The sequence below is a fragment of the Leguminivora glycinivorella genome, chromosome 26, assembly GCF_023078275.1.
Source record: "Leguminivora glycinivorella isolate SPB_JAAS2020 chromosome 26, LegGlyc_1.1, whole genome shotgun sequence".
In the NCBI taxonomy this organism is placed as follows: domain Eukaryota; kingdom Metazoa; phylum Arthropoda; class Insecta; order Lepidoptera; family Tortricidae; genus Leguminivora; species Leguminivora glycinivorella.
In genome coordinates, this window is record NC_062996.1 from 721,603 (window position 1) to 737,980 (window position 16,378).

Below are 16,378 nucleotides of genomic sequence, written 5' to 3' on the forward strand. Positions count from 1 at the left end.
ACAATATTTTTGATATGTAGGTATCACTATCACTACATCACTACATAGTATAAAACAAAGTCGCTTTCTCTGTCCCTATGTCCCTATGTATGCTTAAATCTTTAAAATTACGCAACGGATTTTGATGCGGTTTTTTTTAATAGATAGAGTGATTCTAGAGGAAGGTTTACATGTAGGTATAGTACCCGTGCGAAGTCGGGGCGGGTCGCTAGTATAGTATAATCCCTTCTGGTGTTTCGGGCACACCTCGGACACTGGCGATCAAATATATTGAAAGAGGCGCATTCCTAACACACAGTCTTAGCTCGTCTACGTGAACACGTGCTATGCTTGTATGAGTGAAATATGACAGGTCGACTGTTCGCGTTTTTGACAGGCAGTAACTGTGAGGTAACTGAGAGGGGTGGGCGGCACTTTCAGCTGGGAGCGGGAGTGGCCATACTGTACGATAGTACTCTTTATTATACTGTGGTTTCGGATGTCCAATGTGTCTTATGTGTCCATAGGCGGCGGTGATTGGGTACAATTAGGCTATTTGCCTGCTTGTTTGCCTCCTTTCTCATAAAAATATGGGAAATTTTGTGACTCTTATGGAAACTTTTGTATTGATTACATGCCAATATCAAAACTTCAAAGGACCATATAACCATGTACTGAAAACCGTCGTACCATACAGGTGCGAAGAGGAACTCGTAACTCGTGTCGATTTGATACACCTTGGGTTATGCTCGTGTTTTATTATCGCCACTCGTTCCGAACTTCTGTTTTCAGCACTTGTATCATTATGTACAATTTTCACTTATATTTGCAGAAGCGTGACGTAATGGAAACTACAATTTCCTTAATAATGCTAGCAATTGTGACTTAACCGAATGTAAAAAGACCAAGATCTGTAATAATTAGGTCTTATTTTATCTTGTTGCTGTAATGCCTTAGGACAGTCATATAATATAACCTAAATATAAAATTGCTCATGTCCGCTTCTAAACACTGCCTACACAAGCCTTCTTGAGCTTACCGTGGGCCTCAGTCAATCTGTGTAAGAATGTCCTATAAAAAAAAAAAAAAAAACACTTAGGTACGTCATTATTGTTCAATTGTTTCAACGGCTGATGTCAATGAAAGCACTGTTTATTGTAACTACATTAATTACTAGATCTGTGGCCTAGTCTATAGAGGTTTATTTTTGTCTATTCAACTCCGATTGACACCGTCAGGCAACATTTTTGGACCTTTTTTCTCAATGAAGATAGAAAAAAAATATAGTTATGTACTTTTTTTATGTAATCATGTCATCAAGTACATCGCTGAAGTGTAAGATCAAGCTAATTTCCGCAAGCAGTCAAAATCTGAATCGTATATATTTATGAATTTATACTAGTAACAGTTTGTACAGTCAACCAATTGGAACCCTAGGCCACTCTACAACCATGTCAAAATGACAAGTAGTAAGAGATTTCTTACAATCCGATTTATAACGTCACTGTGACATAGTTCTACAGTGGCCTAGGGTTCCAATTGGTTGACTGTACCTACATAATATATAAGAACACATACATAGTTATTACAGTTTCATGTCTATCAACAATCAACACTGTAACTCAGAAGTACTTGCATCTCAACGGGAGCGTTACATCTGCCATTACCTTCCTCACATCTAAACAGCCTATATCAACCCAAACAACAATACACATACGTCACTCTCCACTAAAAGGATCACAATGAACAAAATAAAAAGAAAAATGGCGCAACTCAAAATATCAAGAAACATACTTACACCGTTTTAGCGTTGCGTCGTTCTGCGCGCGCATCGCTCCCCTGAACATTTCACGCAAGCGAGCGTCACTCCGCCTGTAGGGCCCGTGCTGAGCGGACGTCAACGCGTCACAAGCCCGCCGCGTTCGTCGTTCGTCATTTGAATTTAGAACTTTCATTCTTCAAGTGTTTTTTTTTAACAAGTGTTTTGTGCCGTCTGGATTTGGAACGAACGTTGTTTATGGACCTATGTTTTGATCTGTAACAATGATGGGTGTCAGTTGTATGAGCGTACGGCAGGCTAGGGGCGCTTGCCACTGCCCCGCGTGCCCTAGGGCTTCGCATTTGCCCCCGCAGACTTTAGTACTGCCCCCGATGGCGTTGGAGCCTGAAACCACCCCCGTTAAGGACAAAAAGGGGGGCAAGATGAAGGTGCTAAAGAAAATTAAGAAGAAGATTGGATTAGGTGAGCGATTGTTCCCTTTGTTTATGTTTTATACTGGTTGTAACTGTAAACAAAAAGCTCATAAAACAAATTTAGCCTCTAAGACATTTTTAAATATTTGATACCTATACATAATATAAAATTTGAACAATTTTGATTTTATAGTATCGAATTACAACTCATAACTTACAAATCTCTAATTTACTTATCTAACTTACTCATAATACAAAATAATGTTCACCTACCTTCAAACATGCATGCTGTTGCTGAACCGTCATTATCTTAATGCATTTTTATACTACCTACAAAACTGTTACAAAAACCATATTGCATCAAAGATCGCCGCAAACAATTCTACTTTAAATAATTGTAATGCGTTTAAAAAATGTTTTTTAAATTTATTTGTCCTCAATCAAAAGTGACTCAAATCCAAATATTGCAGTTTTATAGTTATGGCACTTTACATAAAGCGTTCCGGTAAGTGAATTCAATTTTAAATTTGTTCTAATTGTCGTTATATTACAATTTTACATTTGCCGTCAGTAGCGGCGCCACTGTCTTTGATTTTGTATTTATAAAAATGTGATTCCAAATTTCGCCACCGAACTTCAGTTTGGGACCGAATTCGTTCTTTTAATTGTCGTTATTTTTACAAAGTTACATTTGCAGTTGTGTGAGCGCTAGTAGTCACACTTTACCATTTTATTTGTACGCGCTTCAGTTAGTTTTCTTGTTCGCCGCCGGCAAATATAATTTTGTGGGCGGCACGTGACATCTGCCTATAATAATTTAGTTTTTTATTTTGTCTTAATCTGACAGCTGTTAAAGACACCTTGCGTTTTTGTTATTTAATTTATACCAAATGCATTACGGTAGTTGCAATGCAGTTTATTTAAAATAGTACTTAATAGGTCTGTAAAATGAAGGTTTCTTTGAAGTGATCATTATGTTCGAATTTAATAAATGCAATAACGAAATACAATTTAAAAAATATCGAAATTACAGTACATATAATTGCAATCTAATTTGTATCTTACTACAACTCCTCAACAGAAGAACACTACTTGTTGTGAAGAGTTTGTGACAAAATAAGTTTTTATAAACTACTCAAATATAATGTTGTATAACTTTATCAAGTATGATTATATAAATGACAGGTGTGAGATATTTTAAATGCACCGAAACCGAATACAACGCACCCCTCACCCCACAGAAATGAAACAAAACTGAGGGGTCACTTCACTTGACGATTTTAAATATAAACCCTGACCAGATCACCAGAAATATATGAATCGTCAAGAGGGCGCTGTTATTCTGATGTATGCGATGACAATTCAGTATAGTATGAAGAAAATAGTTATAACGAAATTCCGCAACATGGCGGGTATAAACTAAAATCCATAATCCTACGGACCAAATTGACAAGTAAGTGTGAACAAATGTTGCCACAGTTTGGCCAGTGTCGTTCTTATCGATATTAAAATTATTATTACACCGTAGATTTAAGGTGCACCCAGACGGTACAATCAAATTGGCAATTTGGTATTTTGATTAAAAGTTGGTATATTGATTAAAATATCAATCAATATACCAACTTTTTTTGTGATTTCGACAGATCGAAAGCAACAATGTAAATGAAATTTATATATTTATTATGATAGTTTATTGAATCTTTACAAATGAATTATTACAATAATTATTGTGTTACAGCCGAAAGATGAAAAGATTGTGTAAATCACATAATAAAAACCGAGGACAAAATGTTACAACTCGACCATTTAGTGTACAATGTCTCGGATCGTTTTATTATAAATGTAACTGATGATGATGATGATGATGAAGATGACGAAATAACGAAGCTTGGAAATGAATAATATTTTATAATAAAGACTACTCATTGTCGGACAACATATTTTTTTTACTTACTGGTTCGGATACCTTTTTATGCTATAAAACTAGTGGGTAAAAACGCATTTTATCCATCCACTACCTCGAAAACCGAACAAACCAAAATGTTTACCTTGTATTTAAAAGTAACATTCGTATTTTTTTTATTTAAACTAGTCTGTTATTTGTACTTTACAACTTGTCGATATATTGTTATCGACATATACCCTTCACTATTTTTATTTCACTGTTCCTGGTAACATTTCATATGTCAGTCATTTGTCAATTTAGTCCGCAGAATTGTGAATTTTAGTGTAGTCCAATGCATTGTCCTGCAATTCTCGTTAAAGTGCATACATTTGGTCACCACAACACCAGACTTAGTAATTACACAAAAAATCCGACATCTGGCAAAAGGTAATAACCAGAAACTCGCAAGTTTCACGTAATATCCGCTTACTTAACAAATGTCGTATCGTCACACCGAAAAATCATGCGAAACTAAAACTTATCTACTGCAGAATATAGTTAAAACTTCAAATGTTTAAAAATAAATTGACAAGTGAACACATCTGGCAGTTTAAAGTTCCTTAGTCCATAGACTAAAGACTTCCGGCTTTGTGTTCCGTTTTCGAATTTGAAAATAGAACATCTGGCGGTTATTTTTAAATGGCTTGTATTGTTTCGATCTTTTGTTTCAAATCACAGATGTTCTGACTTTAAACGGCCAGTTATTGTTTGAAATCAATTTTTTGCGTTTCCCACGCATTGGTTACGAGACATACGTTTTTTTAACCCCCGACGCAAAAACGACGGGGTGTTATAAGTTTGACGTGTCTGTCTGTCTGTCTGTCTGTCTGTCCGTCTGTCTGTCTGTCTGTTTGTCTGTCTGTCTGTTTGTCTGTCTGTCTGTCTGTGTGTGTGTGTCTGTCTGTGGCATCGTAGCTCCCGAACAGATGAACCGATTTAGATTTAGTTTTTTTTGTCTGAAAGCTGAGTTAGTCGGGAGTGTTCTTAGCCATGTTTCATGAAAATCGGTCCACTATGTCGCGGTCGGGGGTTTTTTCAAAATTTTTATTTTGTGGTTAGGTTATTTACTATCCTGATGTAGTGCCCCACTGTTGGGCAAAGGCCTCCCCTCGTTTCTTCCATACAACCGTCCGGTTCCATACAACCGGTTAGAATGCGTCCAAGTCATCCCGTCATCTAATTTATTTTTAACCCTCGACGCAAAAACGACGTGTTATAAGTTTGACGTGTCTGTCTGTCTGTGTGTGTGTCTGTCTGTGGCATCGTAGCTCCCGAACGGATGAACTGATTTGGATTTAGTTTTTTTTGTCTGAAAGCTGAGTAAGTCGGGAGTGTTCTTAGCCATGTTTCATGAAAATCGGTCTATTATGTCGCGGTCGGGGGTTTTTTCAAAATGTTAATTTTGTGGTTAGGTTATAAATGTTTTAATACAAACTTAAACACAGATAATTAGTATACAGGGTGTCCCAAGACCATGGGACATGAAGGGAAAGTACCTAAAATATCACAGATAGGATATATTGCTGAAAGAAGACTTTATTTTATTTTTAAAACTTGGTAAAACTGCATTCAAAAAAAAATTTTTTTTTTTTTTTAATGTATGGACAAATTTTAAGGCTAAGGAGTCTGCCATGTAAAATGTTAAAATTCATGGTCTTCCTTTTATCTCCGACACTATGTTATTTAGAGAAAGATAATCTTTATGATGAAGCCTATCGATCGGTATGACAAAATTACAGGATGTTTTTTTTTTCTCGTGTAGCGGGTTTGATTCCCGGTTTAACCATGTAATTATTTAAAAATCTATGAATGGAGTTTTACTTAGTTTTAAAAATAAAATAAAGTCTTCTTGTAGCAAAATACCCTATCTACGATATTTAAGGTACTTTCCGTTCATGTCCCATAGTCTTGGGACACCCTGTATTCATCGATTGAACGTGATGCGACGCCGTGACGCTCGTGTCTACCGCTCGTGACGTGTTGTCTATTCTACGACCATAGACTAATGGGGAATCGTTCACGATTTACAATTGAGGAGCTATGTATAATATATGCTTAACTTCTTAAATGAACATGTATGAACACAAAAAAAATATTCAGTAAAAAGAAGAAAGGAAAGAACATCAAATAACCACAAAACTAAAATTTTGAAAAAATACCTTGACATAGTGGACCGATTATCATGAAAAAAATCGAAGAACACTCGACTAATTAAACTTTCAAACAAAAAAACTAAATTTAAATCGTTTCATCCGTTCGGGAAGCTACGATGCCGCAGACAGACACGTCAAACTTATAATACCCCGTCGTTTTTGCGTCGGGGTTTAAAAAGGCAGCCTGTTCCATTTTTTCTTCTTTTTCTTTTCTTACACAAGTTATAGAACTAAAGTATTGCCATATTTCACCAACTTGACGACAGGAGGACGTGACAACGTTACGCAAAATGGGATATACTCTCTCACAGTCAGCATCAAAAGTAACGACCAGATTACTTTAAAAAATAACCTACATCTAGGAAAAATATATGATAGATACTTTTGGGCCTTTTCGTGCGTTGTTCCATTATTATAATACTGTGCAATCTTGCAGAGAAGTGAATCGAAAGAAGTTTGTATGAATAGGTGCGAATAGTTTTTCTGACTATACAAATAAACAATGTCTAAACAGGGGTAAACATTCGCTAGCAAATTACATTTGGTGTGTTTTATGTCAACCTCTATACAATACAATACATATATCACTAACTCTGTATACTCGATTTTCTTTGCTGGTGCAAGTGGTGCATATAAGAAGCGAGGGTGCGGTGTGCTGATGACGGGAGGACTTACGGAACTAACTTGTTCCGTATATTGTCCTTTGAGTCGTATTCCTTTTTGCTGTAGCAAAAGGGAGTGTACAAGATTCTAATAGGGTGGCAACGCGCTTGTGACACTGTTTGAGTTGCAGGCGTCCATAGGTTACGGTAACCGCTTTACATCAGGCGGGCCGTATGCTTGTTTGCCACCGACGTAGTATTAAAAAAAATATATATAATTATACGAATCATTCGCTAGCACTTACTTTTTATTGTTTCATAAAATTTTGAAAAAATCCCCGACCCCGACATAGTGGACCGATTTGCATGAAACATGGCTAAGAACACTCCCGACTAACTCAGCTTTCAGACAAAAAAAACTAAATCTAAATCGGTTCATAGCTCGATGTCAAACTTATAACACCCCTTCGTTTTTGCGTCGGGGGTTAAAAATATAAGATACGTGACTCCCTGAGTTTGTATGCAAAAGTTTGTATGCAAAAGGTGCTAGTTTTTCTGACTATACAAATGTATATAAGGATCATTCGCTACACTATTTACAGCGGAAGGTCGACATGTCGACAATCGACTCGGGTCGACATAAAAACACAATGCACAGCTGTTTCAGCCTCTAATAAAAAAAAAAAAAATAGAGGCAGCTGACTACCCTTAGAGTTAGGGTTGGCGCTGCCAAGTTGTACACAATTTTGTAACAATTTAATCTAGTTTAATACACACATTTTCAATTAGTATATAATAAAAATCGGAAATGGGCGGGATAGTTTCACGAATACCGGACCAGCGCTGGACTAAAAATGTGACGTCATGGAAGGGGCCACTAGGAAAACGGGGCAGAGTTAAACCTGTTACTAGATGGGAAGACGAAACAAAAAGTATAGCCGGTCAAAATTGGATGCAAATTAGCCCAAGATAGACACGAATGGAAAACTCTGGAGGAGGCCTTCACCTGCGAAGATGGGGTTCTTGCAAGATATTAAAAAGAAACATATAAAAACTATATAAATTGTTACATTTTTAAAGCAAGAAATAAAAGCTATTTTATTGTCGTCACCTTCATTAAAATAAAAATCCCTCAAACTCAAATAAATTTGATCATCACCAGTATTTTATAGCTAAAAGTGTTTTAAGTAAAGGCCATCTTCAAATTTACTTACTACTCTTATTAGGAAACTTATTAGTCGTTAATCCTTTAAAAAAGTTTATTGTTCTTAAAACCTGTGAATTTAACAAAAGCTATTATGTTGAAGTCATTGGTAACCCATTATTTTAATCACATCACTTCTAATATGTGTTCAAAGCCCATTGTTAAAGGAATTTATAGATCTATCGATGACGTCATAATAGTTAAAGAATTATATGACGTCATGTTACAGCTCATAGAGTTAAATACACTTAGTCATTTAATACATGGCTATTAACGGAGGTTTAGCTAATTTAGGTTAATGTTCATATTAGCTTCATAGTCTTCATAGAGTTTTGAACGTGTTACTGTGTTTCTATAAAGTTTTAGGTACCGACAACTAAGGTATAACATGTCTCTAAAAAACTTCATGTTTGAATTAATAGCTAAAATCACAATAATTCAACTTAAAATAATTTTTTTTTCGTTTTATAGGTACTTATCTTTATAAAATGTTTGTTACAGTATTTTTTACAAATGACAACATTCCATTAAAACATTTCCATCAAAAATAATTGAAATTATTTTTTTGTAAAAAAAAAACTTACTACACTTTAGCGACAGCCCTGACTTGCGCGAGCGCCGCGCCAGTCCCGTTGCAACAGCTGACGTTTGGAAACGCGTGCGACCGAGATAGCATTATACAAACGTCGCAGGGTAGAAAGAGACGAAATATTTGCAGATAAGACAAGGATCTTGGTAGAAAAAAATGTGTGCTTTCTGATAATAGATTATTGCTCCTTTGCTACGCTTTCGAAAAAAAAATGGGCAACGTATTTCTATTTTCGGAATTAAATGTATGGCTTTAATCATAATAAAATTAACGTACATTATTTAAAAACAAACCTAATCAACAAAAAAAAATGGAACTGTAAAGTAGAAATGGAAACGTATAGTTTTAGTTACTAACTTTTAATTTACGTAACTGATTTAAGTCATAAAATAAGAATAATTATCAGACATCTAAATAAAACGAGCTGTATAATACTATTATTTATAATTTAGATAGACTTTATACGCAAAGATATTTAGATATAATAGAAGATATGGAAAACACACTGTTTTACAATCAATATTTATTGAACAAAAGTAGGTATAATATAGGTTTAACAATATTTAAACAACAAAATCTCTATAACACAACCGGCGTTTTTTGTTTCCAAAGCAAAACCTGTCACGTCAACAACTGTCAGTGTCACGCCTCTTCAAAAACCGCGGCAAAATCTATGACTCACTTGTCATTATTAAAAAAAAACCAAACTAAATGTGCGTTCGAAAATTCATATTACATTACTATTGGCTAAAATATCGTTTATAATCCGTAATATCTAATAGATAATTTCCTAAGTCCATATTTCGTTTCTAAACCAATAAGCGTATCTCAAAGATGTTCAATGCCCGTATATTTCACAATAAACATTTATATGGGCCCATATCGCCCAACTAGAATCCCAAACGATCACCCGAACTAAATTATTATATACCCATACTAGAAACAGCTGCCTTTAACGAAATACCAACAAAAATCAACCTTACACTTAAGAAACTAGCCTCAAATTCACTAGTTAAAAATTCTCGCAAAAGGTGTAAACAAAATGGATATCGAACGATCAATTTTTAGTCTTATACCTGAATAAGAAGTATCAATTTCTTTTAAAATTGGAAACGGCAAGGTGTAAGGTAACAGCTGATGATTTTTTTCTTAAAACGGCTGTACCGTGTACCAGCCAGCATCTTTGTATTTTTTCTGTAATGGCCAGTTTTTGAGATATGCGGTTTTTGAAATTGTGCAACGGATATTTTTTGAATGCGTTCTTGGAACGTATGAATGGAGTATCGTTTATCAAGTTTAAGCACGTTATCGGTTTGAAATTCGACGGTTAAATGTCAAACTTACGTAATACACGGATGAATTGTATTCTGGGTGATATAAATCTGTGTAATAGGTTATGTTATGTGTAAAAAAAAACCATTAGCTATTGGAAAAAAAATAAAAACGTACATTTTCAGCTCTTCAGCAACACCAGACTCGAAATACTGGCCAGATTATAGCCAAGATTTAAAAACTCAGGTCACCAGAGACGAAATTTTAAAAAGAAAAAGTAAAATCCAAATTCCAAATTTGAAAATTCCAGCCAGCCCCTCAGGTCCGTTAACCGAAATATGACTTTATTTCAGCTGTGGTAAGAGTTACTATGAAAAATAACAACACAGATCAACGGCTAATGATCGTGAGAACGGAGAATGGAATCTTGAACGCGTGATTCCAAATTCAAAATTTCAATTCCATGTTTGATAATAATGATAATGTTGCCGTGTATTAATTAAACTACTAAACTGGTAGATTTTTGAATGTGTATATTTTTTAATTGTATGCATTTTTGATTAGAATCTGTGTTGTGAAGTAATTTTATTCAGTGTTTTTTCTACCTTTGTGTTTTTTTTTTTTTTTTTAATACCACGTCGGTGGCAAACAGGTATACGGTGCCGGTTTTGTTTTAAATGTTGCTTTGTTCATGTTATAATTGTTGTTATATATGTCACTTAATATTACACTGGGAGAGTAGTATCAAGGCGTAAACAGTAACCCATATATTTTTTAAATTTAAAAATCGAAATTTTTGATACTACATATTAAAAAGAATATGATCATCACGACTAATCACGCATGTTATGACGCCATTAACTTCTACTACTTTCTACTAATCTCCAGCACAATAAACTAAATCATAAATATCGACGCGAACATCTGAAACTTACTATAAATCGGAAGCAGTCCATAAATTCAAGCGTAAACTCGCCGCAATACTAACTGAAGTCATATTGCCATCTCTTTTATGCCAATGGAGACCCGGTGAGATAGAAAGGGATAGTAGTATAACATACTCTATGCCACTTGTCTATAACGCCATAAGGTCACCGGGTCGTGGGAGATCCACGCAACGTTACGGTTCCGGTATCTGGCATCTGCCACTACCATGGGTTTTTAAAGTTTAAAATATTAACTTTATGGAGAAGGATTGATTGTATGGGGAAAGTGAGCAGCGCTCCTAAACGGTTGGGTCCAAACATATCGCGGAATCGGCTTTCGCTGACCAAAAATCGCTTTTTAGTATGAAAATGCGTACGGCTGCGTTCAGCGATGACGAAAATCGCTTTTTATACAGTCAAGTGTAAAAAATGCAAAAATATTCCCATAGCACCTTAGTCCGGTATAATAAGAGCGTAGTACCATATTTTTGAGTCGATTTCTTCGATACTTATTTTAGCACTTGACTTTTTTTTTATATACTAACGAGCGATTTTTGGTCGGCGAAAACCGATTCCGCGACAATAGATTTCGGGAAACCCTAATTGATGATGATGTATTACTGTTATCCCTCACAGGGACATCGGAAAACCCTAATTAGAACTAAAAAATGCATTAGCTGTCCCGAGGGTCTACAGTAATGTGTACGGGTTTTAAAAGAGTCGGCAACACCTCTGGACATGGAGTTACAGGCGTCCATAAGCTACAATGAATACTTACCATCAGACAGGCCGAATGCTTGTTTGTCACCGGCATTTTATAAAAAAAAAAAAAAAAACATTTTCTTTGACTTTGATCGAGTGAGAAATGAGATTTTTATTGATAAAATATGTAATTTTACATGTGACATGTCATACAATAATAAATAATAAAATATTCGAGTAAAGTATTCTAAAACCTTTAATATCATAGTAGAGGTTCTGGTATTCACAACGTGCACATCACTAGTGTAACTTGGTCTCGCTGTAGTAGTGAGCGTGTGTGCGTCGAGGGTTACACTTACGCTAGTGATGTGCGTTATCGACACGATTGAGTACCTATCGATGTCGTTAACTTTTATGCTGATTGTTTCGATAGAATGGTTACGGTATGTTTGGATTATAGTAATATTTTATAGTTTAGAAAACGAATGGAAGATTTAACCCATTTTATGTTTATCGAAATGTAGATACATATATATTTATTAGCATCATGCAGATTCCTATAGCTAGATGAAACACCCGTAGGCTACGGTGTTTGCTACCAATAAGGCTATTAGCTCTTTTCCTATGGCTACAGTTTTAGTATTTTTTCATTTCTTTTATTATCTTTCCGATATTAAATGAAACTAGGAAGTAATTTTCAAATTTATCGCGTGTAAATAAATCCACATATCTTCAAAATAACAGGTAATCCTTTATAAAAACTATCAAAAACAGATAAAAATGTAGGTTAAGTGTTATATCTAATCTCACCAAGTATCAAGAATCAACAAAATCTTTCCCACGCACGAAACTAAACTAATTATGGTTCTCTATAGAAATTTGACAAAAGAATTATTAGAGATCCTTAAATGAAAAACCCATGGGGCCTTATACGTACTGATTGTTTTTATGAGTGCCCAGTGAAGATTTCATCCAAAAACACACTCCTTTTTTTTATAGATTTTGCATTCGCTTACATATTTCGAAGCGGCCGAGACGTACATACTTCTGAACAAGACTTTACTTTAGAAGGAGGTTATCAATTCGATGCCATCAATGTGTTTTTTGTGTAAAATAATACAATTTGTCTTTCTTTAAAGAACCGACTCGCACTTGACCACTTTTTTCTTGCGCCCACGCAGTAATCCGATTAATTTTGATCACGAGCGTCGACTTCTAATGGATCAACATGACGAAGCCGAAACGCCTTTTAATGGTACATTTCTTTTAAAATAGACCTTATTTTCTTTTGTCTACGATCTACAGGGCTAAATCGTAGTTATGTCTTAGGAAATGTACTTTAAGCTTTACTCCTATTTAAACCAAGGCCTTTTCTTGTAACTTTATAACAATAACATCTTAACACTAATACTTACATGTTACTTTTTTATTTTTACAGAATATTTATGAGTAGTTTACATTGAGAACTTAAAAGAAATGTGGCGCGTGTAAAATATAAATCATAAATATACTAAAGCTGTGTCATTTAGAAATTGTAAAAAAAATTGACTTGTCGGAAACATGAGAAAAATACCACATTTCTAAATTTACCAGGAAACGCAGTGTGTGAAATTCACACCGGAACTAAAATGAACAAAACTACAAAAAATAACTGAACATCGACAACCTGCATGTTCATAAAGAAAATTACCACCTCAGCCACGACATGTTCATTAGCGATGGGACTCATTCGCAAATGCCGCTCACCGCTGTCGCGCCAAATATCTGTAACCAGTAAAACATCTGGTAACCCTTAACGTTTTCAAAAATCGAACTTCTTCGAACGGCGTGGGAAACAATTGACCATCGCGTTCTACAGTCAGGTTAATGAATAATAGACTATATTACGCTGTAATAAGACTTGTCATTGTTGCAATTCATAAATTTGTTTTGCATGACACATTGTGAATTGTTAATCGATAGCTTTCGCGAATTCGCTTCCGTGTACATTTGAAATTGAATCCTATTTTAATTGTTATGAAATTGTTTTTTCAATGGACTAACTTTACAAGATGCGAGTTATCGAAAGTTCTTTAAAGTTTTGAATTTGGAATCCTTCCTGTGTTTTTTTTTATTTCGTCACCTGTTCCTGTCATGTGCTGCCAGTATTGTTACGAAAGGTGCAAATTACACTTATCAAGTGCCATTGTACTTTTAAGTACATTTGCGACGTTTCCGTTCACATAAATTAGTGGCTGTTAATGTCTGTATGTGGCATGTTTTTTTTTCTTTATTTTACTTTACAACGTAGGCTAAAACATTTTTTTTAGCACTAATGCTCAAAATAGTGTATCTCTTGTCACGTCGAAACTTCCAAGGTCCATATCATATGTACTGAAAAACGTCTTACGAATCTTACGATACACGTGCGAAAATCAAGTTCTAGATCTAAATGTGAATATGTATCGTGTGAGATGTATCTAATCCCTATTTCTCCCAAACCGACCATTACTTACTACCTACTATTAAAAAAAAAATCAATCCCCTACTATTTCACTTTTATATAAATTCCTTGTTTATTCCTTTGTTTGGCGTATGCCTCGTTTTATGCCTGCCTAGATTCGCGTTCGCTACGTATTTTTTTTTTCAATCTAGATCTAACCCAATAGATCCTTCTAGTACTGAATACACTTCTCCCAAATCGACATATAAATCCTAAATCAAATCTCATTAACTCTGTCGCAACGCTCTCACGCTCCGTGGGAACCTCACCTTTCCTCGTCAACGGAACTTACATCTGATGCAGACTAAAATAAACCACATATACAACCGGATAAGACGTTGTAACGACAGCATAACGGTGCTACCAATGCTACCATTCGATGGTGTACCAGAGATATTAAATATATACGCGGACAACGTGCCAGAAATATGTATCCATACTATCCACAATCGTGTCCATACTAATATCATAAATGGGAAAGTGTGTGTGTCTGTTTGTTTGTTCGTCCTTCACGGTTTTGCATTGATTGACGAATTGTCGTGATTTTTTAAGGGATGGAGAGTGACATAGGCTACTTTTTGTCTCTTTCTAACGCGAGCGAAGCTAGCAAGTAGTAAACAATAAAGTCGTATATACACAATATGAAATAAAAATGGCCGTTCGAACTTTGCATAGTTACTTTTGAGGTCATAAGTACATACTTAAAAGTATATACTTTTGAGCATTGTGGCTGCGCCGATATATTTGATAGCAACTACAATGTAAAAGTACTTTGTCGATAACAGTTTACAAGAATGAAGATAGTACAAGGGAGTTTAGACTTTATTTTTAAGGAAGGAAGAAACATAATTAACGCATTTAAAAGTTTGTTTTGTACAATTCGAACGTTCGATTTGGATGTTCGATTTCCAAATTCGAATTCTATGAGTTTAAATTGTAAGTAATGTTCGAAATTTAAAATTACAAATGCGAGTTTATCCGTTAGGGTGAGATAAGTATAAGATTCCGTTTATTTTATCGTCTTCCGGATGGATGTAAGATTGTAAACAAACGAAATACCAAGAAACTTAAAACAGGTTCTAAAACCAAACTGCTATAAGTTGTCATTTAAATATTCTTCAATTTTGGATAATTTACTTGTTACACAGACCAACCCCTATAGACATCTATTACAAGACGACTTGGAGCCTTCTAATTTACTGCCCGATGTATATAACAGACCCGAAAGCAGCGCGTGTTTTTCGCACAAAAAAATTGGAAAAGGGTATTTTGATGCCTTAAAGATGATATTTTAATAAGCAATTAACCAAGTTTCTAAACTTTTTTAACGTCGTTACTAAAATAAATGGCCGTTGTAGCAACATAAGAACATAACGTGTCAAGAACATGTATAGTTAAGGCAATTATATGATGTAAGGAAAACATAGAATATAAGTTAATTAAGATACATAGTATTTTTTTTACTATTTTTCTCGTATAATACTAGGTCAAAATAGAGCAACTAAAAGGCGCAGTCTATAAAAAATATAAACAAATGTCTGTACGATCGATTTCCCACGCCTTGAGATTGCAACCGAGTTTTAAAAAAACAACCTGTCATACTGGCTGAAATCGAGTGCACCGCGATACCAACTTATATCATACAGCCCGCAAAATAGTGTCAGATACTAGTTTCTAGCAGACCTAGGACTTCATGACCGCAAAATATAAGTTTGTAAAGAGATATTCCTTTTGGCGCCCGTTTCAAAAATAGAACAAAAGCCTTGTCCCACGGATGTGTCGATTAAAAAAATTGTAACCGCGTTTAAAAAGTAAAAACAAAATGGCTTACGTGAGGTGAATTAATTGTGAGAAACGGGATGTGGACCGTTACGAAGGGCTCCATTTTTGCTTTTAAAAATAGGTAATTGCAGATCTATAAAGATGGCGAAGCGATGTGAGATAAGAATTATGTGAGACTGGCTGAATGGATGTTCCAAAGTTTATTGGCAGATATAATTAGAAAAAAAGTCTATGGTCTTGTTACGCGGGAGAGTGTACCCATTTTTCAGGGAGAAAATGGTTTGAGTGTTGCTGTTTCAAAAAATTCCCGATTTTTGGGGTGAAGTTGAGTTTATTTTATATGACGATTCTTATTATATAGTTTAAAATCCGCTCCAGTTTTACGATTTACAACCATTATTTTGTATTATTTTACTATAATTGTCCTTGGTTTATTACTTTTATAAGTGACTTGCATGTTTTTATAATTGCCGATGTCTTTTAAACTGCAAGACAATTATGATTGAATATAAAATACGAAATTAATTTACTTTTCTAGTATGACTACCA

At 34.9% G+C, this 16,378-nt stretch overlaps 1 protein-coding gene across 2 annotated transcripts in view; it reads left to right on the forward strand.

Moving 5' to 3' along the window:
* The window catches only part of LOC125239763 (protein neuralized), a 64,870-nt gene that overhangs the window by 17,397 nt on the left and 31,095 nt on the right, over positions 1-16,378 (forward strand). Inside the window, exon 1 of one of the 2 annotated variants that reach the window (XM_048147432.1) lies at positions 1,864-2,221. The exons of the other annotated variant lie outside the window; for it this stretch is intronic. Within the exon in view, the coding sequence (XP_048003389.1) occupies positions 2,023-2,221 (199 nt within the window). The 5' untranslated portion in view covers positions 1,864-2,022. Of the gene's footprint in view, positions 1-1,863; positions 2,222-16,378 lie in introns of those variants that run through there. 2 annotated transcript variants of the gene reach the window in all.